Below are 26,600 nucleotides of genomic sequence, written 5' to 3'. Positions count from 1 at the left end.
TGCGCACTGACCCCATGTCATTAGTCCTGACCCTCACCCTCGCACTGGGGACGGTTTACAGTGGTCAGTCAACCCACGTGGCTTTGGGATGTGAGAGAGAGCAGCGCTACCCGTTGTCATTCTGCCACCACGTTTCCCCTCCCCTCCAGTCTGTCTGTATTCTGTCTCTATCTCGATATATCTGGACTGCAGAACCATTCTCTGCCTGATAACTATCCGCTTCCTGCCCCTGCCTCCCCATTTGAGACAGTATTTGACCAAACACCCTCCCTGTGAGGATCACACACTGATCTCAACTCAAGCTCCCCATCTCAACAGGGGCTCTGGCTGTTCAGACCTGTCAGTTGTTTGATAAATAAAACCAATTACTCCAAAAGCTTATTGTACTCTATAATACAGTTCCATCAGAGTGACCACACCCTTCTGGTTTCTATGTTCTACCTTAATGCCCACACTAGATGACCCCTCCACATCCCCCACCGAAGCATATCCTCTCCAAGGACCGTTATTATGTCTGATTCTCCCTCTCCTCTCTCTCCCCTGCACCTCTGTCCCACCTGCAGCATCTGTATCCTGGAACACTGAGCTGCCAGACCTGCCTTTCCCTCAGCCATGTTTCTGTTGTCTGTTATATCCAGGCCCCAGGGCCATTGCTCACCATGAGTTCATCCATTTTACCAGTTAAGCCTCTCACATTGAAATAAATGCAGCTCAAAGCCATGGCCTTTCATCCCTTTGCCCCTTTGTCCCATCTAGTCCATGTCAAACTATCAATCTGCTTAATCCCTTTGATTTACACGGACCATCACCCTCCATACCCCTCCCATCCACGTACCTATCTTGATTTCTCATAAATGTTGAAATTGATCCTACATCCACCACTTGTGCTGACAGCTCATTCCAGATTCTCACCACCCTCTGAGTGAAAAAGTTCCCCTTCATGTTCCCCTTAAACATTAAACCTTTCACCCTTAACCCATGACCTGTAGTTCTAGTCTCAATCAACTTTAGTGGAAAAAAAATCTGCTTGCATTTACTCTATCTATACCTGTCATATTTGTGGATAGCTCTATCAAATCTCTCCTCATTCTTCTACATTCAAGAGAATGAAGTCCTAGACTATTCAACATTTTTCCTTTCATTCAGGTCCTCAAGTCCCAGCAACATCCTTGTAAATTTTCTCTGTACTCTTTCAATCTTGTTTACATCTTTCCTGTAGGTAGGAAACCAAAACTGCACAGAAGACTCCAAATTAGACCTCACCAACATCTTAAACAATTTCAACATAACATCCCAACCCCTATACTTAATACATTGATTTATGAAGGACAATATGCTAAGGGCTTTATTTACATACCTATGTACCTGTGACACCACTTTAAAGGAATTATGGATCAGTATTCCTCTGTTCCACTACTCTTCACCATATAACACCCACACTAGAGAGTCCTCCCAAATTGCAACACTTCATACTTGTCTGCATTAAATTTCACCTGCCATTTTTCAGCTGGCCCAGATCCTGCTGAATGCTTTGATATTCTTTCTTGCCATCCACTACACCCCTAATTTTGATGTCACCTGCAAATTTGCTGATCCATTTAACCACATTATCATCCAGATCATTGATATAGATGACAAACAACAACAGACCAGCCACCGACCCCTGCAAACATGAGTCACAGGCTTCCAGTGAGAGAAGCAATCATCTACTACTTGGCTTGTTAGACTCCTCCCACAAGGAACCAATGTCTAATCCAATTTACTACCTGATCTTGAATGACAAATCATGCAGGATCTTGTCAAAGGCTTTGCTAACTTGCATGTAGACAACATCCACTGTCTTGTTTTCAACCACTTTCCTGGTAACTTCCTCGAAAAACTCTATAAGATGGTTACATGTGACTGACCACGCACAAAGCCATGTTGTCTCTCCCTAATTAGTCCCTGTCTAAAAAATACTTGTATCTCTGGTCTCTTTCGAACACCTTCCACTAACTTCCCAATATTGATGTCAGGCTCACCAGGCTATAATTTCCTGACATTCCAAGAGCCTTTCTTAAACATTAGCTATCCCGCAATCCTCCGGCACCTCACCTGTGGCTGAGGATGTTTTAAATATCTTTGGTAAGATCCTTGCAATTTCTGCACTAGACACCCATAGGGTCCAAGGGAACGCTCTGTCAGTCCCTGAGGATTTGTCCGCCCCAGTTTGCTCCAAGACAGCAAGCACCTCCTCTTCTGTAACCTGTATAGGGCTCATGACCTCACTGCTGCTTTGTCTCACTTCTATAGACTGTGTGCCCGTCCCCTAAGTAAATACAGATGCAAAATGTACGGTAATCTACTTTGGCTTGGTGCATAGATTACCACTTTGATCTTCCAGGGGACCAATTCTATCCTTTGCTATCCTTTTGCTCTTAATATGTCTGTCAAAGCCTTTAGGATTCTCCTTCACCTTGTCTGCTAGAGCAACATCATGATTGCCTTTCGAGCTCCTGATTTCCTTCTTAAACGTTCTCCTGCATTTCCTATTCTCCTCAAGTACTCATTTGCTTCTACCTGCCTATACCTGCTACGTGCCTCCTGTCTGTCCTGACGACTGAACTTGCTCTCATGTGCAATCTATGTTGTAATGAGCTCTTCAGGCCTGATCGAGGTGTCGGTGAGCGTTGAGCTCTGAGGTTTTTAGAGCACCTGAATTGTTTAATTGTTCTTTAACGAGAGTTGTTAATCATTTAGCGTTCCTTGTGTTTTTCTTGAGTGACTCGCTCTTTCTAATGCAATCTCCTTGTGCTTTCTGTTTAAATTTGTTAAGTTTATTTTGATAGTCTGGGGAATCCTGTGTTACTTGTATTATTTAATCAGGCACCTGATTATTACTGAGCGCAGGGTCCTAGTTTTGAGAATGTTACGTCTCGCAGTGTTGCTTGGCTGAGCCACTGATGTTCTTTTGGAATTATTATGAACAAACTTTCACCACTGACTCCTGATGAAGGGTTTCGGCCCGAAAGGTCGTCACTACCTCCTCCCATAGATGCTGTCTGGCCTGCTGAGTTCTGCCAGCATTTTGTGTTTTTTATTTATTTCCAGCATCTGCAGATTCACTCGTGTTTCATCACTGTCTCTACCTCTGAGTGTCTTTCCTCCGCTCTGGGGTTCTGTTATTGCAGCACACATCATGACATGTGTAGACATCCGTACAGAGTGCGGGAGGTTGCAGCCCCTGTTTGAGTGTTTGAAGGGGCTCTTCCTCAAGTTCTGGTCACCCTTTCCAGCTTCATGAAATCCATAAACAAGTGAAAATCCAAGCAACAAACAGAAAATGCTGGAGGATCTCAGCAGGCCAGGCAGCATCTATGGAAAAGAATACAGTCAACATCTCAGGCCAAGACCCTTCAGCAGGGCTGGAGAAAAAAAGATGAGGGGTAGAATTTAAAAGGTGGGGGGACGGGAGGGAGAAAGACAAGGTGATAGGTGAAACTGGGATGGGGAGGGGTGAAGTAAGGTGCTGAGAAGTTGATTGGTGAAAGAAGGGGGAACTAATAGGAGAGGACAGAAGGCCATGGAAGAAAAGAAAGGGGGGGAAGCACCCGAGGGAGGCAATGGGCAGGGAAGGAGATAAGGTGAGAGAGGGAAAAGGGGATGGGGAATGCTGAAGGAGGTGGGCATTTCTGGAAGTTTGAGAAATCCTCTCTCCTTCACCACTCCCCATCCCCTTTTCCCTCTCTCACCTTATCTGCTTGCCTGCCCATTGCCTCCCTCGGGTGCTCCTCCCCCATTTCTTTCTTCCTGGCATTCACAGAAACAGGCCCTTCAGCCCACAGTATTGTGCCAATCCAATTAAATTAGTAATCAAATGGGCGACACCACTGATCTCCCTTTCCTACACAATGTCCATATCTTGGCATTTTCCTCACATTTGGGTATCTATCTGGAGCATCTGAAAAATCCCCAGTGTATCTCCCTCTGACACCACTCCAGACAGTACATTCCAGACACCACTCTGTAAAAAAAAACCTTGCCCCTCACCTCTCCTTTGAAATGACCCTCTTTCACCTTAAACCACTCCAGACAGTACATTCCAGACACCACTCTGTAAAAAAAAACCTTGCCCCTCACCTCTCCTTTGAAATGACCCTCTTTCACCTTAAATCATTGCCCTACAGTATTAAACATTTCAACCCTGGGAAAAAGATACTGTCTGTCTACTCTATCTATGCCTCTCATAATTTATAATTGGCCAAGAACAATCATGGTCACATCACCATGGTCCAGAATGATGATGATGAATCTTGTAGACCTCTATCAGATCTGTCCCTCAGCCACCACCATTCCAGAGAAAACAACCCGAAGTTGTCCAACCTCTCATTCTAGCACATGCCTTCTAATCCAGGTAACAAACTGCTAAACTTCTTCAGCACTCTTTCCAAAGCCTTGACATCCTTCCTATGAGGTGGTGTTGGATCCTGGAGTCTAAATCCAAGGTTTTTTTTAGAAGCCAGAAATGAGGCATTTCTTCATGATCGTTTTACTAAGAGTTCACAGAGCAAACAGAACAAGAACAGACCAGTTCCTGAAGAAGAGAGGATCTAAAGATGGTGCCTAGCATAAAACAGCTACTTTGATAGCCATAGAGATAAGACACAACCAATTAGAAAATACTTGGTCAATACTGCAGTACAAAGTTAACCAATAAGTAAATTCTAGCCACTTAATGCAGAGCTTCTAGAGCTCCTAGAATTATTCTTTGTTTAACCACTAGAGCAGGGAGTTCCCAACCTTTTTTTATGCCATGAGCCTTATGAACCTATGTTGGGAACCCTTGCACTATAGGCATATAGAACTCTTGCACAGAAAGACTACTTAAAATACAACCAAATAATTAATTGTTACATTGTAAAGAAAAAGGCAATTAAAATTAAACAGATCAATCAGGAGTGGCCGGAACCATCTGCAATATGCTAGATGTGGCTTAACTAGCATTTTATAAACTGCAACACAACTTCCTGGCTTTTGAATTTAGTGCCTCAACTAATCAAGACGAGCTTGCCATTTGCCTCCTGAACCACCCTGTTAATGTGTGTTGTCACTTTCAGGGAGCTATGAACTTAGATCCCTCTGCTCATCAACACTTAAGGGTCTTGCCCTGAACAGTCTGTGGTGCGTGGCCAAGTGGTTAAGGCATTGGACTAGTGATCTGAAACCCCCAGCTGAGGCAGCGTGTTGTGTCCTTGAGCAAGGCACTTAACCACACACTGCTCCAGTCCATCCAGCTGAAAATGGGTACCGGCAAAACGCTGGGGGTTAACCTCGCGATAGACTGGCGTCCTATCCGATGGGGGGGGGGAGGGGGTTAGTCTCGTACTCTCAGTCGCTTCACGCCACGGAAACGGGCATAAGCACCGGCCTGATGAGCCTATTAGTGTTGGCGAGTGGCCTAGTGGATAAGGCATCAGTCTAGTGATCTGAAGGCCGAGCCTCAGCTGAGGCAGTGTGTTGTGTCCTTGAGCAAGGTACTTAACAACACTTTGCTCTGTGATGACACCAGTGCCAAGCTGCTTGGGTCCTAGTGCCCTTCCCTTGGACAACATCAGTGGTGTGTAGAGGGGAAGGCTTGCCGCTTGGGCAACTGCCGGTCTCCCATACAACCCTGTCCAGGCCTGCGCCCTGGAAACCTTCCAAGGTGCAAATCCATGGTCTCATGAGACTAACAGATGCTTAAAAATCCTGTCTCAGGACAGGCTTTAACTTTAACAGTATACTTAGTACATTGGTACTAAGTACTAAGGTCTCTCATGGGAAGCTCATCCGAAGATTAACATGCATGGGATCAATGGTGAATTGGTTGGTGGATCCATAACTGGCTTGCTCAGAAGACAGGGTAGTGGTTGAAGGAATTTATTCTAGGATATGGACATTGAGGAGGCATAAGAGTTTATTTGGCTACTTGATTATTAACTTCATTGGTTTAGCATGACATCATGGGCCGAAAGGCTTGTTCCTGTGCTGTACTGTTCTATGTTCTATGCTCTAAGTTAAAGTCCCCGTGACAACAATCCTATTATTTTTACACCTTTCCTTAAGCGGCCCGAATAACTGTTTGTCAATGTTGCAGCGGCTATTAGGGAGAGGGAGTCTGTGGTTCAATCCCATCTGAGTGATTGCACCCTTTGTATTTTTGAGTTGTGCCCATATACACTCCATGGACAAGCCTCAGAGTGCCACTGCAATATTGTCCCTAACTAGTGGAGCAACTTTTCCCAGCTCCCCCCACCTCAGCTCTTGTACCTCCCTCTCTGCCTTCTTTGAACATCATGCATCATTCCTGCCCCCCTCTTAACCGTCTCTATAATGGCCACAATATCATAGTTCCATGTACTGATCCACACTGTTCATCATAATACTCCCAGTATTCAAGTACACACACTTAAAACAATCTGTCCCATTGTATCTATTCCTTTGCTCTTGCTTATTTGTACTGCCCTGATACTGCCTCTTCTCCGTCCCTCCACTTTCTGACCTGATGCTCTGTTTCCTGTACCCCCTGCCAAACTAGCTTAAACATTCTCGTGTATCACTCAAGAACCTTCTTAATCATGATGTTGGTTCCCCTACAATTTAGGTGGAACCTGTTTCTCTTGTACAGGTCATCCCTGCCCCAGAAGAGGTTCCAGTGATCCAAGAACCTGAAACCTTGCCCCTGCACCAGTTCCTCAGCCACTCATTCATCTGTACTATCATTCTATTCATGTCCTGACTAACATGTGGTACTGGCAGTAATCCAGAGATTATTACCTTGGAGGTTCTGCTCTTCAGCCTCTTCCCTAACTCCCTATACTCACTGTGCAGTACCTCTTGCCCCTTTGTTGCCAATATGCACCACAACCTCTGGCTGCTCACCCTCCCCCTCGAAAATATTCTGCAGCCACTCTGAGACATCCAGGGCCCTAGCACCTGGGAGGCAACCCTTCATCCTGGCTTCTCTTTTGCAGCCACAGGATCTGTTGTCGGTTACCCTGCCCATCAACTCTCCTATCACTATTGCTCCGCCTGACTTTACCCTTCCCTGCTGAGTGTCAGAGCTGGACACTGTGCCACTGGCCTGGGGGCTATTGCTGTGTCTCTTCCACCCCTCCGAAACTCCAGCAGTATCCAAAGGGTTATACTTGCTGTTGAGCAGATTTGCTACAGGGGAGCCCATCACCGTGTGCGTACTCCCCTTACTTCTGGTGGTCACGCATCTACTATCTGAAGCTTGAACTCTGGGTGTGACCACCTCAGTAGAAGTTTCAGCTATGAGGTGTTCCCCAGACTTCAGCTCCTGACTGACGTCAAGGAACTGGAGCTGGAGTTGGATATGCCTTCACCTTGTCAATCAGGGGCTGAGGTTGGGTGTAGTTCCTGCAGATGTAGTCATCAGGGAGACTGTTAGGAACCTGTAATCCCACATCTTACAGGTGGAGCATTCCACTACCCTAACTACCATCCTGCTTACATTGAATTTAGGACTAGAGACTGTCGTGGTTTTTCGTGCTTTTCAAATGACCAGGAGACGCAGAAGATTCTTCAAAAAGGGTTAAACTTTAATTTGCAAATCAAAGCTGAGACAGTCATTGAACTGGTTGCTGACTGCCTACCGATTCTCGGATACAGCAGCTTTTTAAAGCAATCTCCTGGACCCGTTGCTATAGTTGCATATCACACGTACTATCTTGTCCCTATTGTTTTTACCTATTGACTTATTCATGTTCTAGTCTACAGCTCTTAGCTACCTTTTATTAACACATATTGCCTCTTACATTCTTAAGATTTCAAATAACAAGTTCAAACTACCTAATCTACATCAAGGCTGACTACATAGCTTTAATTACACAGCAGACAAGTTCAAAGCAAAACATCTCTTAGCTACCTTTTATTAACACATATTGTCGTCTACATTCAATTGGATACATGCAGAGCCCATAGCAAACTTCAGAGCTGACTACCTCTGATTAGCATATATTAACACATCATTGTCTTTTAGCATTTCACACAGTTTTGGTTACACAGCAAATAATGCAAGTTTAGCCTCTCCCAGCCACCTCTCCCTAGCATATACCAACACACCATTGTCTGTAGCATTCCACATAGTTTTTAGCATTAAGCATTAAGTTTTATACTCCATAATATTTTATACTCCAATATAACCCCCTTTGAGACCCCTCTGGGTCTCACACTCACAGAGAGAGAGAAGGCTAAGAGTCTGCGCACAAAAGCCCCAATAAACTCAAGCACTTATTCCCAAATCTCGGGTTAAACTAAAATTTCCTGCGCCAAGACCTCAAAGTATTCTCTCCCTGTTACCCTGGGCCGCTGAGCCAAAAACCTGTCCCTTTGTACCTGAGACAGGGAAAAAGACTCAAAAGCCCTTACAATCTACTCCCACACTGTCGTTTTGCTCCTGTTCATCCTGCAGGTGTTGTAGGCTGTAACGATACATTTTCGGTGTTTCTGTCTCCACTACGCTAGCTTCAGCAATCATCACGAGCATCGGAAATTGTTTGGTTGCAGCACGCACTACAAGAGATTTGAGACAAGGAAGAAAACAGCACAGCACAAGCACACAGCTCAACAATACAATACTGACAGTTATTGCTATTTTAGTCATCCATGCTCCCCATCCTCCGAGTCTACTTTCTAACCCTGTCCGAACCCTGCATTCTGTTTGACCTCCATCCGCAGATTCCTTAACTTATTCATTGCTCTGGTGAAAGACCTTTCTGGGCTAGTATTGTTCGGTACGAAAGTGCAGCATTGTTCTCCAAACATTACACACACACCCCCTTTCTCTGCCAAAAGCCAATTCAGTACCTGTCTGTTTTGCCATGCCATCCTGCTAGTTGCATCCAGCTGTTGCCCTAAGGCCTCCAGTGCATCATCGGTGTAGTTGATGAACCTCTGTTGATTGTAGTATATATAGTTTATTCATTCAACATTTTTGCTTACCCCTATCACAGGTATGATAGCTTCCCAGTGAGCATCTCGTGCGTGTCAGGCATGTTATTCGATTGGTTTGCATGCGGTAACTCATCAATGCTAACGGTAAAGCATCGACCCAATTAAGTTTAGTATCTGCACAAATTTTGTTTAGTTTGGCTTTCAGGGTTCCATTACCATAGATTCCGGACTACAGAGCGCACCTTATTAAAAGCCGCTGGCTCTAATTTTAGAAATAAAATCAAATTTTTACTTGTACAGGCCGCACCGGATTTTAGGCCGCACCGGATTTTCGGCCGCAGGTGTCCCACGTTGTAATATGAGATATTTACACAGAAAGATATTACACGTGAGGATTTTTAAACTTTTAATTAAATCCATATGGTAACAAACAAATATATATTGCAAATGCTTTTTTTCGAACCGTGCCTGTAATACGGCTACTTTTAAATATACATACGTATCGGTAACACAAATTACGTTGCATATACTTTTTTACTGAACAGCACGAACAACATTCCAATATCTCCTAGCGACTGGTAAAAATATATATACTGCAGCCTACCAGGAAAAGTTATTGATCGCCTTTAACTTAAAAGCAGCGTTTTCGCTCGGGTCTGATGTGCTCGGGTCTGATGTGCTCGGGTCTGATGTGCTTTTCTTCGAGTGTTTTCCATGTTGATGAGGGTGAGTACAAATGACTGATATACAATAATTTAATTGTGAAAGTGCGCTTGATTTATCGTACAATTTCATTGGACCTCTGTGAACTACTCATCAATTTTATTGGTCTACCGTTACGAGGCAAAATGTTTACGAGGCGGCATGAAAAAAAAACATGTATTAGCCGCTCTGGATTAAAGGCCGCAGAGTTCAAAGCTGTTCAAAATGTGGGAAAAAAGTAGCGGCTTATAATCCGGAATCTACGGTAATTCTCTCTACCATGCCCTGCGACTGAGGGTGATATACACATCCAAACCTTTGCTTTATCCTCAGCGCCTGTAGTACCAGTTTGACCACTTTCTGGATAAAAGCTGAACCATTGTCTGAGCTAACTTCTGTAAGGTATTCCAAACCTTGGGATCACTTCATTTGTCAGGAATTTTACCACTGTCTTTATCATGTCTACGTAGTCGATCACTAAATGTTTAAATGGTCCTTCAAGTACAGGAATATGACCTATTGGGGTTGTAATTCCCTTCCAAACATTATTTTGTGCGCATACCTCGCACTGTGATAAGACAAAGTTCACTGAAGCCTGTAAATAAAGGTGACCAAAAACCATCCTTCTTTATTTTCCTTATCACTTCCCCCTTTGCACAATGGTCCATCCCATGCGCTTCTGAAATCAGAATCGTCAGTAGAGGGGTGGGCGCTACCAACAAACCGTCTTCCGTGCTCCACAAGCCTTCCGGGTTCTGCTTGGCCCCCCTTTTTCCCCACATTGTCTGTTCTGCCAAAGTTACCTTACCTTGTATTTCAATTAGGTCCTCCACGTCAGGTTCTGGAGTTAGGCTTACCTGGGGGCAATGACAGCTGACGTACATCCAGACGCTTTTCTAGCTGCCTCATCTGCAGCTTGATTTCCCTATGTTATTACATCGTTTCCCTTTTTATGTGCCTGGCATTTTACTATAGCCAATGCTTTAGGTTTCATTATGGCTTTTATTAAGTCTAGAATTTGCTGATAATGTTGTATGGGAGCTCCGCTACTTTTTTTTTTAAACCTCTCTGCTTCCACACCGCCCCGAACAAATGGCATACTCCGTGAGCATATGCTGAATCAGTATAGATGTCTACTTTCTCACCTTCCATCATTTCACACGCAGCTGTCAGGGCTTTGAGTTCTGCTAGTTGGGCGGAACACGGTTGGGGACAGGACTCCATCCTAATAATCTTATAGCTCGACTGATCCTGTTGCACCACTGAGAATCCTGCGTGATTTCCATCGTAATCCCTATAACAAGAGCCATCTACGAACAGAACCGTTTTATCTATCTCCTCTAGTGGTTCTGACCGTAAGTCTGCTCTCAATTTGGCAAATGCCATCGTCTTCCCTACACAATCATGGGGTTCTCCTTCATAGTCTAAAGGGACAAAATCGGCTATATTACTGGTAGTGCATCTCTGTACAGTTATGTCTGGAAATGTCAATAGCATCTGATACGCTGCTATCCTGGCTGGCGTCAGCACAAATTTCCCTTTTTCCAGCAGTTCTGCTACTTTGTGGTGCTGACTGCAATTCCTGCTTAATAGTACTGAAAGCTATCTCCGCCTCTCCATTCCACTGTAAGCCGTTCTTCAAATTTGTATGTCCTGCTTCTTTCATTATCTTTCTTAAAGGTGCCACAATCTCAGCATATTCTCCTATCCAATCTGAGCTGTACCCTGCCATTCCCAAAAATGTCATCATCTGCCCTACAGTCTGGGGATTTGGGGTCTTAGCTATTGCCTCAATCTGATCTGGTGCTATCGCCTTCACTCCCTTGGATATTACCCTGCCTAAGTACTCCACTTGCTGTGTGCAGAATTGCAGTTTCTTTTTGGATATTCTATGTCCTCCGTGCGCTGCTTACACTGTTCCTCGCTGTGGGAGCAAATCAACAGGTCATTCACATATTGTAACAATGTACTTTCCAATGGCATGCCCTCTAGGTCTGCTTTCAATACCTGATTTAAAAATGTGTGGTGAATGTTTAAATCCTTGCGACATTCTGGTATAGGTATACTGAGCACCTCTGTAGGTAAATGCAAACAAATCCTAAGCACTCCTATTTTAAGCAACCCCTGCACTGTCGACGCTATTCCTTCTTTATTTTCTGGTCTTAGATGGTATTGTGGTCTCCTGGGTGGAATTGCTCCCCTTTTCAGCTTTATTTCCACTGGACTAGCTGTTTTTATTTTCCCTACGTCCGCGTCATGCTGTGACCACAGAATAGACGGCAACTCATCTAACCTTTTATCTTTCTGCTGGCCTCTTTCCTTTCCCAGCACGGGCATGTGTGGTTGGGGAGTTATTTCGACCTCTCTCACTGTCCCTACCATATCTACACTTACCATTATTTTAATACAATTGTTGTCTTCTGATATCCACACCTCTGGCGTGATTTTCCTCCACACTGTTACGGTTTCAGCACTCTTAACTAAAGGTCCTAAGTCTTTAGACTGATATCCCTTATTTATCAACAACGTTACGTGGGGCGCCGCCTCCGGTATCCTGTACCATTTTTCTAAAAAGGTGTTCCACTTAACTTGTAAAGCTGCCCCTTGCTTTCCAATTATCACAGCCTCCCCCTTCCAGGTGCTGCTGGGTACATGCCTCCAGGTGCCATCTCTCCTCTAACTCCCTGTTCTGAGTCTTGTCAAAAATCACTGTACAATGTAGCTCAGATTTGGGCATTATAGCTCTAGGTAATATAGCCTGCACGCCCTTTTTCCATTTTTCCCAGGTTTCCTGAATCTGGTCTGCGATGTCTCCTATCCAAAAGACATTAGCCTTCTTGTCTTCTTGCACTATCAATTGAGCCCCTGCTCTTTTCACACTCAGCCCATTTCTGGTGCATTCTAATTTTAATTCCAATTTCAACAAGGCATCTCTGCCTAACAAATTAATCGGAATTCCTTTAAATACTAGCACCGGCAAAACAATTTATTTATTTCCCATTCTCAACCGCACTGGAGCCGTGCCCTGTGTTAACTGTGTTTTCCCGAGAACCCTACCGTCTTAATAAACTTTCCTGACATGGGACGGTGAAGGGCATACTGTGGCTGTACGCAAGTGTACGTGGCTCCAGTATCTATCATCATTGGTGTCAGTTGCCCTTCTAAAATAACCTGAACAATGGGTTCCTCATCTGCCTCCCCTTTGCCCATAGCTTCTCTGTCCCCCTCCTTGGGACTTCCAGTACTGTCTGGGCTGTTTGAATTTAGTTTGTTCCTGATAGAACATTTGTGGGGATGCTCCTCAAAGTTAATTATTGGCATGGGGTTTTCCAGCCCTTGTCTTACAGTATGATCGGCCCCTCCATATAGCATTGTTTTGTCCAGTTCGATGGCTGTACTCGAACCGGTGGTTGTTGGCAGCATCTTTTTATTTTTCTCTTTTTCCTTCTTTTTGAGTTCTTCGAGCTGCATTTGTGTTAACTTTCTTTGCACCTCTTCCTGCTGCTCAGCCAACCTTTGTTTGTCTTTCCGGTATTTCTCAACGGCATGGACTACGTGGTCTCTAAATTCTTGTGGGGTCTTTGACGTTAGCCCAACCACCTCCTCCAGTTTGGATTTTACTTGTGGCGGCATTGCATCCAAAATGCTATGTCGGAACAGTGAGGTCATAAATAAGCTATTCTCCACCTCTTGCTCAGTCTCCAATCTCCACCTTTTCAACTGGTTTTCTACGTAGGCTGCTGGGTTTTCAGTGTCTCCCAGTGGATCCCCTTTTAAGGTTTTGGGGTCCACTTTGGGTGGATAAAGCTTTCTGAGGGCCTGCCATACCCTCTGCCTCACTCTGTCAAACCTGTCTCCATCAGTTCTTGGGTCGTTCGAGTTTACTATGCCAGCCATTTCCATTAGTTCGTTAAATTTGGAGGTTCCCATCAACCTTATCAACAGTGCCTTCAAATCTCCCATAGCCAATAATCGTCCTGCTGTTTCTTCCTCAAAGGCTCTAATCCATTTCCCTGCTCCTTCATGTAAATTGGGCAGAGTGTTTTTCAGCCCTTCTAGGTCCTGGGATCCCCAAGGGATATACTGCATTTGTCCTGATCCTTTAACTAACAACGGCATCATTCTTCCTCCTCCTTCCCACCTGCCCTGGCTTTCCTCCTCACCTGACTCCCCATCTGTCTCTGGGTATGTCTTTACTGCCTCCCACACAAATGTCTCCGGGGTTCTGCTCTTCCCTCGGTCTCCCTGTGGAGTCCTTCCTTTCTGTCTTGATTCAATACCTGGTTGGCCCCTTGAATATTTTTTGCATCTCTCCTGGCAATCCCCTTTTTGTAACTTACCTGACTCTCTCTCTACTTCCGCAAGCCGCTCCCCTACTGCCTCCTTCTGTCCTTCTAGGCTTCTGCCCCCTACCTCTTCCCCATAAATTCTAGCATCCTCTCTCTCTCCACTTAACTCTTGCTCCTCCAATGAGTCACCTTCTCTAGTCTGTTTATTTCTATGGTATAACCAATACTCCTCATACTCCTTTTCCTCTCTCAAGTATTTCATCCGTTCAATCTGTTCTTGCATTTCTCTCTGTACCTGTTCTATCTTTATCTTTTCTGCCTGTATCTCCTGCCATATCGCCGCTTTTTCCTTCTCATATTGTTTTTTCTCCTCCTCATTATCCCAAACCTGTACTTCTCCCTGCATGTTTATTGTTCCCGTCAGCAGGGGGCACTGCTTAGGGGTTCCTTCCTCATTATAGGGAGGGGGTTTTTCTGTTTCTTTCGCATCCGGGTATGGAGCTGAAGCCAGCTGTACCTTTCTCTCTCTCTCTCTCTCTCTCTCTCTCTCTCTCTCTCTCTCTCTCTCTCTCTCTCTCTCTCTCTCTCTCTCTCTCTCACAGGCTGTTTTTCCAGCACCTTAGTGTCTTCCTCACTTGTAATCAGTATTCTACCTGTCCTCCTCAGCCTTTCTCCCTCCGTTCTAAAGAGTTTTAGCACTTCCATTTCTTGTTCTCTTTTTTGCTCTCTTTTCTTAGATTTATCTTTTGATTTGTACTTTTTAATTAGTCCCTCCATTTCTTTGCACAAACTTAAATCAAATGTTCCTTCTGTTGCCCACTCTGTGACCAGGTTTTTGGTTCTTTTTTCCCATTTTTCTGAAGTTTTTGTGATCTCATTTTGAACAAATGAGAATTTTTGCTCAGAATCTCTACTGCTGTTCCTTTACCTATCATGTTATTCTCTCTTGTTAAGGTATTTCAGAGATTCACAGTTTGTTTACTGGATAATATTACTTACTCTAATTCTACACCTATTCTAACACCTCGCCCGAGCAGACCCTTCTCTCTTAAGGCGGTAACCACGAGGACTTTCTACCCTAATTCTATGCTAACACCTCGCCCGAGCAGACCCTTCTCTCTTAAGACGGTAACCACGAGGACTTTTTTCCCTAATTCTATTCTAACACCTCGCCCAAGCAGACCCTTCTCTCTTAAGGCGGTAACCACGAGGACTTTTTCTTAACGTATTAACTTATTTGTACTTACCCTCACTGCAGTGTTCTTGAGCAATCCTCTGAGCCTCCTCCGTTAACCCCCAATTCTGCCAGATTCTTTGGACTGGAGAGACCCTTTGGCAGCGGTTCCACACTTCCGAGACTCCAAGACCTCCTCAAAGCCAACAGAATTCTTAGTCCAAATTGTCGCAAAAAGCGCTTTCCTTTTGTTTTGGGTGCACCCTTAATTCTGTTAGCCTTGTGGGGGTCCCTAGAGGACCGGGAAGTGTTCCCAATCTGCCGTTTCCCTTCCGCGGGTCTCTTCCCAATCCTGTTCGTGACGCCAATTATGTCGTGGTTTTTCGTGCTTTTCAAATGACCAGGAGACGCAGAAGATTCTTCAAGAAGGATTAAACTTTAATTTGCAAATCAAAGCTGAGACAGTCATTGAGCTGGTCGCTGACTGCCTACTGATTCTCGGATACAGCAGCTTTTTAAAGCAATCTCCTGGACCCGTTGCTATAGTTGCATATCACACATACTATCTTGTCCCTATTGTTTTTACCTATTGACTTATTCATGTTCTAGTCTACAGCTCTTAGCTACCTTTTATTAACACATATTGCCTCTTACATTCTTAAGATTTCAAATATCAAGTTCAAACTACCTAATCTACATCAAGGCTGACTACATAGCTTTAATTACACAGCAGACAAGTTCAAAGCAAAACATCTCTTAGCTACCTTTTATTAACACATATTGTCATCTACATTCAATTGGATACATGCAGAGCCCATAGCAAACTTCAGAGCTGACTACCTCTGATTAGCATATATTAACACATCATTGTCTTTTAGCATTTCACACAGTTTTGGTTACACAGCAAATAATGCAAGTTCAGCCTCTCCCAGCCACCTCTCCCTAGCATATACCAACACACCATTGTCTCTAGCATTCCACATAGTTTTTAGCATTAAGCATTAAGTTTTATACTCCATAATATTTTATACTCCAATAAGACTTACAGACAACAACAAAAAATTTCTTACTCGTGCTTTATCTCTGAAACCTTTGAGTTCCGCGCTCACCTAGGTCACTTACTCACCCTCTTCTCACTGAGCCTGTTATACTTTTGGGTCAAACTTCACAAGTTTCACAAATAAAGTAAATGATAACAAATGACTCAGAAGCACATTTAGGCTCCACTTGTTCTCGCCAAAGCCTATTGAGTCAAAGTCTCCCACTCTAACACTAGCCCACTCCAACAATGGCTGCTCCAACAATAGCTATTCTGCTTACATCTTGCTTCTTTTTATTGAATCAAACAAACATTGGTGTCATTGCTATTGATCATCTCATGAGGCACCATATAATCCACTTCTTTGTAAAAATTTCATCATCCCTTTGAATTTACAGCCATCCATTTGTTAGTACTTGACTCCTTTTCGTTATATGGACTTATTTCCTAATACAGTCAAATTCCCACTAGATTCCATAATCATCTTTCTCACCTGGTCCACAATTACCAGAGTTTGGACCTGCACCGTAGACCCTCGTAAACAGCGTCTCGAAACTGTCTTTGTCTCTCAGTACCTGGGGTTGTAGGAGATTCACAGCTCTGTAGAGCTGTCTCAGGTGGAAAATTTCTGCAGCTACACTGCCACTCCGATACCAACAAATGTTCAAACTTCAGCGTGACCCCACTTCATATCATTCCTTCAGCTTCCTGCTGACCAAGCCTCCCCAGCCGTCACAGGAGTCCTAGGCAGCAGACAGTGCTCAGAGGGTGCAGGAATAGCTGGTGCAGGGAAGCGCCTGGGGAAAGGAGGTGTGACCTGCGGCAGGAAACCAGTCCCTGTGTGATGTAGGAACTGTGGGCTGGCTGTGTCAATGGGCCCCCTAGCCTGCTCCTGTGTGTGTGATTCTCTCATCTCTGATTCCTCCTCCTGTCACTGAGCACACCTGCTGATTGTCTCCTCTTGTTTCCTCAGCTGGAGCACGGGCTTCCTCTTCCACTGTGAAGGGAGCTCAGGGAGAGTCCGTCGTCTTATCTCCTGGGATCCCAGCCAGACCAGATGTTTATGAGATTGTGTGGAAAATAACATCACTCAGTAGCAGGATAGTGCAATACAGAAACGGGATCTGTGAAATTTTGATGGCTAAGTACAAGCAACGGATAACTCTACATCCCGGGAACTTCAGTCTGGAAATCCGTGGTTTACGGAGAGCAGACGCTGGTGATTATGAGGTGACTGTTACCGTAGGTTCAGGAGCTGAAACCAAAAAGATAGTTCGACTGGAGGTGTACGGTGAGTGAGAGGCTGCAGAGGTTCCTGAAACACCACTGACGAATGAGTGAGGGTAGATCCCATAGGTTCCCATGTTCACCGATCCCCACTGACTGTGAGTGCCCAGAGCTGGGCTCACAGACCCAGTGTCAGGCAGGCGGTCAGCTGGACACACTCACCACATCCGTGGAGACTGGGCCAGGGACCATGAAGGATAGAACTGTCCATGGGGAAACTCGAGGCACTGAGGCTGGAGGATATGAACACACAGGGAGGGGGGAATGGAGGGAAAGGCCAATGGCATGGGAGGGACTGGTGTGGATGGGTCAAATGACCTGAATCCGTGGGACACAGATAAACAGATCTCACTCAGAGGTCTGGTCTGTCGTGTTCAGGGATCCCAGTTGTTCCGCCTGTTTCCCGGAGCACTTTATTTATTTACTGAGATACAACACGGAATAGGTCCTCCTGGCCCTTCGAGTCACACCACCCAGCAATCCCCCGATTTAATCCTTGCCTAGTCATGGGGCAATTTATAATGATGGTAGGTCTTTGTACTACGGGAAGAAACAGGACTACCCAGAGGAAACCCATGTGGTCACCGGGAGAACGTACAAACTCCAGACAGGCAGCGGTGGGAATTGAATCTGGGTCTCCTGAACTATAAAACGTTGTGCTAACTGCTATGCTATCGTGGCGTACCGCTATGCTACCATTGCTACTCTGCTTGTTTTTTCCCCGACTGAGGTCCGAGTTGAGCAAGATGTTTACCCCTTCGTGCAGTGCTGTGTGATACCCTGTGTATTTATTACACTGAATATAGTGCCCCAGCACACAGACACAATGGCACACTCACACGCAGCAAAACTCACTCCCCAGTAAGATATCATTCACAATAATCCCACCCAGCAATGTCTTTCCTCCTCCATCCCAGAGTTAACAGGTACCCATTAGAACATGAGACCACAAAGACAAAGAAGCAAAATTAGGCCATTCAGCCCATCAAGTCTGCTCCACCATTCTATCATGGCTGACATATTATCCCTCTTAGTCCCATTCTTCTGGCTTTTCCACGTAAAATTTGACACCTCAAGTCATCAAGAACCTGTCAAATTCTGCTTTAAAATACACAATGACTTGGCCTCTACAGCTGACTGTGGCAATGAATTCCAGAGATTCACCCCCCTCAGCTAAGGAAATTCATCATCAAAGGGGCATTTTTCTATTCTGAGGCTGTGCACTCTATCCTGGACTCACACTGTAGGAAACATTCTCCTCACATCCACTCCATCCAAACTTTAAAATATTCAATAGGTTTCAATCATAAATCAACTACAATCAACTAAAGCCATTGGAAAAAATAACAAGGTGCGGTTACCAAGAAAGCTACAGTGGGACATATTGCATAATCCAGCAAACTCATATTCCGAGTGGTGATCCTAGCCACCCAAAACTAAAAACACTCGTGATGTTCCCAAAAGTCTTCCAACACACTTCTAACAGGGCAATCATTCCTCTGCCTCCTCAGATGAATCCAGTACATTAACATCAACTTCACCCTTCACAACTGTAAGGGTAATTGTCCCATTTCAACCTGTAAAGCCAAAACAGGAGACAACCTTACTGTACCACAACACAGTGCTTGTATCGCGTCCAAATTTGAAGATGGAGCTGATCCATAAACTTCACAGCCATAATCAAGTACAGATTGAATTAAACAAATATAAATGGTAAACAAAGATTTTTGAGTAGCAGCCCCATAATACCCGCATAAACACCTAAGAATATTTAGTGCTCCTTTATATTTATCAACTATTTTACTGATACGGTGCTTCCATGTCAGCTTATTATCCAGTCACTTGCTGAGAAATCTTACCACTGACACCTCAAGAGTTTGACTATGTAATTTCAAATCAAGTGCAGGTCTATTGATCGTCTTTGTAAAACACATCACTTGTGTTTGAGCTACTGAAAGTTTAAAACCCCACCTATTTGCCTACTGTTCGATCTTATTAATCACTAATTGCATCCTATATACAGTTCAATTGAAATTTCTACCTCTAATCCATAAAGCTCCATAATCTGCAAAAATGATTTACCCGCCCCAGTACACATCTCAGAGAAAATATTATTCATCATAATATTAAACAACAAAGGGCTTCAAATACTGCCTTGTGGGGTCCCATTCTCTGTCTCATAGAAAACCAAATATATCTTACCTATCCTTACCTGCATAGACCATTCAAATAAAAAAAACTGAAGGAAAAAAATGATATAGCCTTCATTTGGTTTCTGGTATAATTGTATTCTCTAATTTCTGCATTATGCCTTCTGCAACTAGGCCAGAGACAGGAGATCCCGATGGTGCATCATTCATCTGTTCATAAATTTCTCCATCAAACTTGTAGTAGGCTGAAAGCACAGATCGAGATGTTCACATATGCCTTCTTATACAACTTCACCATAAGATCCCATCTCCTGTACTCAATACTTTGATTCATGAAAGCCAATCAACCAAAAGCTCTCTTTATGATTGTATCTTGAAGGCTAGAAGGCTAGAGCTGTGGCTTTTAGGTCTGGGGATACCAGTTGCTACATGGAATCCAGGCATGAACTCCGGAAAGCCATTAAGGGCACCAAGAGGCAATATCGAGCCAAGTTGGAAGCCCAGGCTAACCAGAGGTATGGCAGTAGACTATGGCAGGGTCTAAATGGAATCACTGAGTGCAAAGAAAAGGCTGAAGCGCTTTTCTTCCTGAAGAACTTAACAAATTCTACGCAAGATTCGAACAGAAGAGGAGCGTCCCGCCCCCTCTGGATGAACCGGACCTGGTGGCATCAAGATTCATCGTCACCGAAGAAGACGTTAGAAGAGCCTTCCTGAAGATAAATCCAAGGAAGGCAATGGGCTCAGATGGCGTCCCGGGACGGGTTCTCCGGGCCTGTGCAAGCGAGCTAGCTGGAGTGTTTGCTGACATCTTCAACTGCTCCCTGCTTCAGTCTAAGATCCCCTCGTGTTTTAAGAAGGCAACGATAATTCCAGTGCCGAAGCAAAGCAAGGTGGCATGCCTGAATGACTATCGACCTGTGGTTCTAACATCAATTGCTATGAAGTGCTTCGAGCGATTGGTTATGGCACACATCAACCATAACCTACCGGTCAACCTCGACGCTTTGCAATTCACCTACCGGAGCAACAGGTCAACGGCAGATGCCATCTCTCTGGCACTACATTCCTCCTTAGAACACCTGGAGAATAAAGACGCATATGTAAGGCTCCTTTTCATTGACTACAGCTCTTCCTTTAATACCATCATTCCAAATAAACTGATTCCTAAGCTCCGGAACCTGGGTCTTAGCATTCAGATCTGCAGCTGGATCTTCAATTTCCTCACAGACAGGACCCAGGCTGTAATAATAGGGGACAAGCTCTCCTCTACAATCACTCTGAGCACCGGTGCCCCACCTTTGTACTCAGCCCCCTGCTGTATTCACTGTACACCCATGATTGTGTAGCCATGTTTCTATCAAACTCAATATATAAGTTTGCTGATGACACCGCAATTGTAGGCCGTATCTTGGGTAATGATGAGTCTGAGTACAGAGAGGAAATTAAGAACCTGGTGGCATGGTGCAAAGACAATAACCAATCCCTCAACGTCACCAAGATGAAGGAATTGGTTGTTGACTTCAGAAGGAGTAGCGGACTGCACAACCCCATCTACAGCAGTGGTGCACAGGTGGAACAGGTCAAAAGCTTTAATTTCCTCGGGGTGAATATCACAAATGACCTGACTTGGTCTAACCAAGCAGAGTCCACTGCCAAGAAAGCCCACCAGCACCTTTACTTCCTGAGAAAGCTGAAGAAATTTGGCCTGTACCCTAAAACCCTCACTAATTTTTATAGGTGCACTGTAGAAAGCATTCTTCTAGGGTGCATCACAACCTGGTATGGAAGTTCTCCTGTCCAAGACAGGAAGAAGCTGCAGAAGATCGTAAACATAGCCCAGCACATCACACAAACCGATCTTCCATCCTTGGACTTACTTTACACCGCATGTTGTCAGAGCAGTGCTGCCAGGATAATCAAAGACACGACCCACCCAGCCAACACACTTTTTGTCCCTCTTCACTCCGGGAGAAGGTTCAGGAGCATGAAGATTCATACAGCCAAATTTGGGAACAGCTTCTTTCCAACTGTGATAAGACTGCTGAACAGATCCTGACCCGGATCTGGTCCGTACCTTCCAAATATCCAGATCTGACTTGCACTACCTTACTTTCCCTTTTCTATTTTCTAATTATGATTTATAATTTAAATTTTTATTATATTTACTTCGATTTGTACTTTAGTGAGCGCGAAGCGCAGAATCAAATATCGCTGTGATAATTGAACGCTCTAGTATCAATTGTTTGGTGACAATAAAGTCAAGTAAAGTATCTAACAGTGGTGTCACTTTCAATGAATTATGGATCTGATTTTCTAGATCTCTTTGTTCTACAGCACTCAGTGCCCCACACTGGTTGGTCCTACTGAAGGGCAACACCTTGCCATTAAATTCCATTTGCCATTTTTCAGCCCAATTTTCTAGCTGGTCCAGATCCTGAGGTAAGCTCTGATAGACTTCCTTGCTGTTCACTACATCTCCATCTGCATTTGCTGATCCAGTTAACCACATTATCATCCAGATCATTGACATAGCACCAACTGAATTAGCACCAATCCCTCCAGCACTCCACTCATAACAGGCCTCCAGTCAAAGATGCAACCATCTACTACCATAAAGCCAATGTCTAACCCAATTTACTACCTCATTTTGAATGCTGAACAACTGAAACTTCTTGACCAACCTCCCATGCAGAATGTTGTTAAATGCTTCACTAAAGTCCATATACACAACATCCTCTGCCTTGCCTTTATAAGCTTTCCTGGTACCTTTCTCAAGAAACATTGTGCTGACTATCCCTAATTGGTGCATGTCTATCCAAATACTAATCTATCCGGTGCCTTAGAATGCCTTCCAATAACTTCCCCACCACTAATGTCACGTTCACCGGCCTTCATTTTGAGAGCCTTTCTTAAACAGTGGAAAAACATCAGCTATCTTTCAATCCTCCCGTATGTCATCTTTTGCTAAGGATAATTTAAATATCTCTGCTAGGGCCCCTTCAATGACAGCAGTTGCCTCCCACAGGGTCCGCAACAATTTGTCAGGCCTTGGGGGGATTTATTGCCCAAATTTGCCTCAGGACAGCAAACACCTGCTCCCCTGTATTGGGTCCACAAAGTTGATAGTACTTTGTCTCATGTCTGTAGACTCTGTGTCAGTCTCCGAAGTAAATATAGATTCAAAAAATCAATTTAAGATCTTCCCCATCTCTTTTGGCTCCATGCATGGATTACTACAGAACCAATTTTGTCCCTTGCCATCCTTTTGCTCTTAGCATATTGTATCTGTAGAATCCCTTAGGATTCCCCTTCACCTTGTCTGCTAGGGCAACCTCATGCCTTCTTTTAGCCCTACTGATTTCTTTCTTAAATGTTCTCTTGCATTTCTTATATTCCATAAGCATCTCATTTGCTCCTACCGGCCTATATCTGCTATGCACCTCCTTTTATTTCCTTAACCAGGGCCTCAATATCTCTTGGAAACCAAGATTCTCTAAACCTGTTATCTTTACCTTTTATTCTGACAGGCATATACATGCTTTGTACTCTCAAAATTTCACTTGTGAAGGCCTCCCACTTCGTATGTACACCTTTGCCAGAAAACAGCCTGTCCCAATCCACACCTGCCCCTCTTGCAACCAAGTCACAGTAATGGCTCAATGTCATAATTCCATGTGTTGATCTATGCTGTGAGTTTATCTACCTTCCCTTTGATACTTTTTGCATTGAAATATTCACAACTAGGAACATTAGTCCCATCATGCTCAACTTTTTGATGCCTGATTTTGTTTCAGGTCTTAACAACGTCTGTCTCCAAAACTTTTCCACTATCTGCTCTGGCACCCTGGTTCCCATGTCTCCTGCAACTCTAGTTTAACTCCCCTAGTGCAGCACCAGCAAACCTACCCACTAGGATATTACTGTAGTTCCCTTCCAGTTCAGGTGCAAACCAACTCTTCTGTGCAGGTCCCACCTTCCCTGGCTACTATTTAGAAGCGTGTATATAACTCCCATTAGGGGTTTTTTACCATTGCAGTTTCTAAACTCTACGCACAAGGTTTCTACATCTTCTGATCTAGTTGTATACCAACTGCCCCATCCTCAGCCTTGTCACTCCAGTTCACATCCTCCACTCAAGCTCTAGAAACCTCCCTTCAGGTTAAACATCAGAATATGAGAAACAGACATGTGGGAGTGTGTAGTGAGGTCATATATATGTATCCAGAATGTGGAAGAGAAGGGGTTTGCTGTCTTGAGGAATTTAGGTTGCATAAATCCCCAAGGCCTGACAAGATATGTTTTGGAAACTCACAGGAGGTGAGTGCAGATGTAGCAAAGGCACTGGCAGAGGTATTTATAATGTCCTTAGCCATGGGTAAGATACTGGAGGACAGCTAATGTCATTCCATTGTTTAACAATAAACCAGTAAATTACAGACCAGTGAGGCCGATATCAGTTGTGGGTAAATATTGATGATATTCCAAGGGAGCCAATATACTGTATAAGTGTTTAGATAGACAGAGCCTGATGTGGGACAGTCATTATGGCTTTGTGTAAGTTCAGGTCATGTCTAGCCAGTCTTATAGAGCTTTTTGAGGAAGTTGATGAAGGAAAGGTAGTGGACATTGTCTACTTGGACTTTAACAAGGCCTCTGACAAAGTCCTGCTTGGAGGCTGTTTCAGAAGTGGAAGTCACTTGGCATTTCAGGATGAAGAAGTGAATTAGATTACGCATTGCCACATGGGAGCAGATAGATTGATAGTAATGGAAGTCTCTCTGACTGGAGGCCCATTGCTAACAGTGTGATGCAAGGATCAGTGCTGGGTCCGTTGCTGTTTATCTTCTACACACAGGCGCCACACTTGTACCCTAGCACGTTAAAGCAAATAACTAATCAGCCAATCATGGGGCAACAACTCGATGCAGGCATGGTCAGATTGTTCAGACCAAATATCAGAACAGGATGAACTGCGATCTAAGTAACTTTTACAATGGAATGATTGTTGGTGCCAGATGGAGTGTCTGAGTATCTCAGAAATGGCTGATCTCCAGTCACTCAAATAAACACACATGACAACAGTGGTCTACAGAAAAGCACCTCTGAAAACACAACACTTCAAACCTTGAAATGGATGGGCTGTAGCAGCAGAAGACCGCGGACTCAGTGTCTACTTTAAGAGGTACAGGAGGCACCTAATAAACTGAGTGTATATTAGTGATTTAGAATGAAAATGTGGTAAACTGGATCAGCAAATATGTGGATGACACCATCACTGGAAGTGTAGTGAACAGCGAGGATTCTATCAAAGCTTGCAGTGGGATTGACCAGCTGGGAAAATAGGCTGAAAAATGGCAGATGGAATTTAATTCAGACATTTGTGAGATGTCTTTCAGGAGGACAAGCCAGGGTAGGTCTTCCACTGGACTTGCATCATAGTGTGTGGTAGCACAAAGGGACCTAGGAATATAGATCCATAATTCCTTGAATGTCACATCACAGGGGTACACAGAGCTTCTGGCACATTGGCCTTCATAAATTGGGCGTTTAGTACAGGAGTTGGGATGTTATTGTTGAAGTTGTACGAGACTTTGGTGAATCCAAATTCAGGTTAATCGGGACAGCTGGTTATTTAGACAATTGCACATGGCGGTGCTTTTGTAACTGATAATTGGTGAGAAATAAGCAGTAGAAAAATTCAGAACTGTTTTGCTCACTGTGGTTTCAAACATTCAGACTTGGAGATGCCAGAAATGGCTTTGAGTGACAAAGAATTTGACTTTATCGACAATAATCTTGAATGTTACAAAGAAAATGTAGAGTTGGAAGATGCAATCATTGATCGCACTGTATGAAGACAGTCCATTATCTGCATTAGGTGTCTGTGCTGATTTTGTCCATTTAAAGTCAATCAAAAGAACACAGCAGTGTACACTGGATGAATTCATTCATCGATAAATATTAGGAACTAATACACAGTGCGTAGTACTGTAGTAGTATTAGTAATGTTCTAACTTGTTCTGTATTTCATTTAAATACATAATTTATTACTTAGTTAAACAGTACAGTCTTTTTTATACCTTTTTCCATGAAACTTCAGCCAATTGGGACAGCTGCTTAATAGGAACAAAATTTACTGGTCCTGATGTGTCCCAATTAATCAGAATCCACAGTATCATGTCCATTTCTGGTCACCTAATCACAGGAGAAATATCAAGAAGCTTTTTAGAATGCAGAAAAAAGTTACAAGGATGCTGCCAGGACTTAAAGACCTTTGTTACAGGGTCAGGTTGAATAGGTTATTCCATGGATTTCAGGAAAAATGTGGAGAGATGTTATCAAGGTAGACAAAATTGAGAGTGGTAAAGACAGGGTAAATGCATGAAAGCACTTTCCCTTGGGGTTGGGTGAGACTAGAACTAGAGATCATAGGTTGACAATGAAAAATGAAATATTTGAGGGGAATCCAAGGGGGAACTTGCTCCAAGGGGCAGGATGGTGGAGAATGAAGGGAAGTGAAGTGAGGGGGGATTCGAGAGGAGATGGAGGAATGGAGTGGAAGGAATGTGGGGCTGATTGGAGGGGACAGATACAGTGTTGGGGAGACAGAGCTGGTGAGATGGAGTGGATCTGTCAATCCTGTGTCACTGGGAGATTAGGATGGGATTAGTCATGGAATTTTTTCTCCTCCCCGGTGCAGTGCCTGATACTACAACAACAACAACAACAACAACAACAATAACAACAACACCACCACCACCAAATACAACACGGGCACACAAGCCTCAGAGAACAATCTTGCTGATCAGATCCGTGCTAGTGGTGATTTTTCTGGTCTCCGCTCTCTCTGCAATTTGCTGGGTCACATGGAGGAATGGAGCTGAAGGAAGGTAAATGTCTTCAGGCAAGTGGGTCTGACACCCAGTCCGTGAGACTGGTGACTGGGGATGGAGGGAGAGGGCAGGAGTGGGATGATATTGAAATTGGGGTTGAACAGAGGGGTTACATAGGGTGCAGAA

The 26,600-nt window shown here is 44.1% G+C and overlaps 1 protein-coding gene across 4 annotated transcripts in view; it reads left to right on the top strand.

The window, feature by feature from the left end:
* LOC140719107 (uncharacterized) overlaps positions 1–26,600 on the top strand; it is a 77,567-nt gene that overhangs the window by 50,789 nt on the left and 178 nt on the right. For all 4 annotated transcript variants that reach the window (XR_012096862.1, XM_073033488.1, XM_073033489.1 and 1 more), the window contains 2 exons: positions 17,115–17,432; positions 26,282–26,471. Coding sequence is in view for 3 of the 4 variants with exons in the window: in XM_073033488.1 (XP_072889589.1) it covers positions 17,115–17,432; positions 26,282–26,471 (508 nt within the window). In the remaining variant the exon portion in view is untranslated. The remainder of the gene's footprint in view (positions 1–17,114; positions 17,433–26,281; positions 26,472–26,600) is intronic.

The sequence above is a fragment of the Hemitrygon akajei genome, chromosome 31 (assembly GCF_048418815.1).
Source record: "Hemitrygon akajei chromosome 31, sHemAka1.3, whole genome shotgun sequence".
NCBI lineage: Eukaryota > Metazoa > Chordata > Chondrichthyes > Myliobatiformes > Dasyatidae > Hemitrygon > Hemitrygon akajei.
This window is presented reverse-complemented; position numbering and strand designations above follow the sequence as displayed.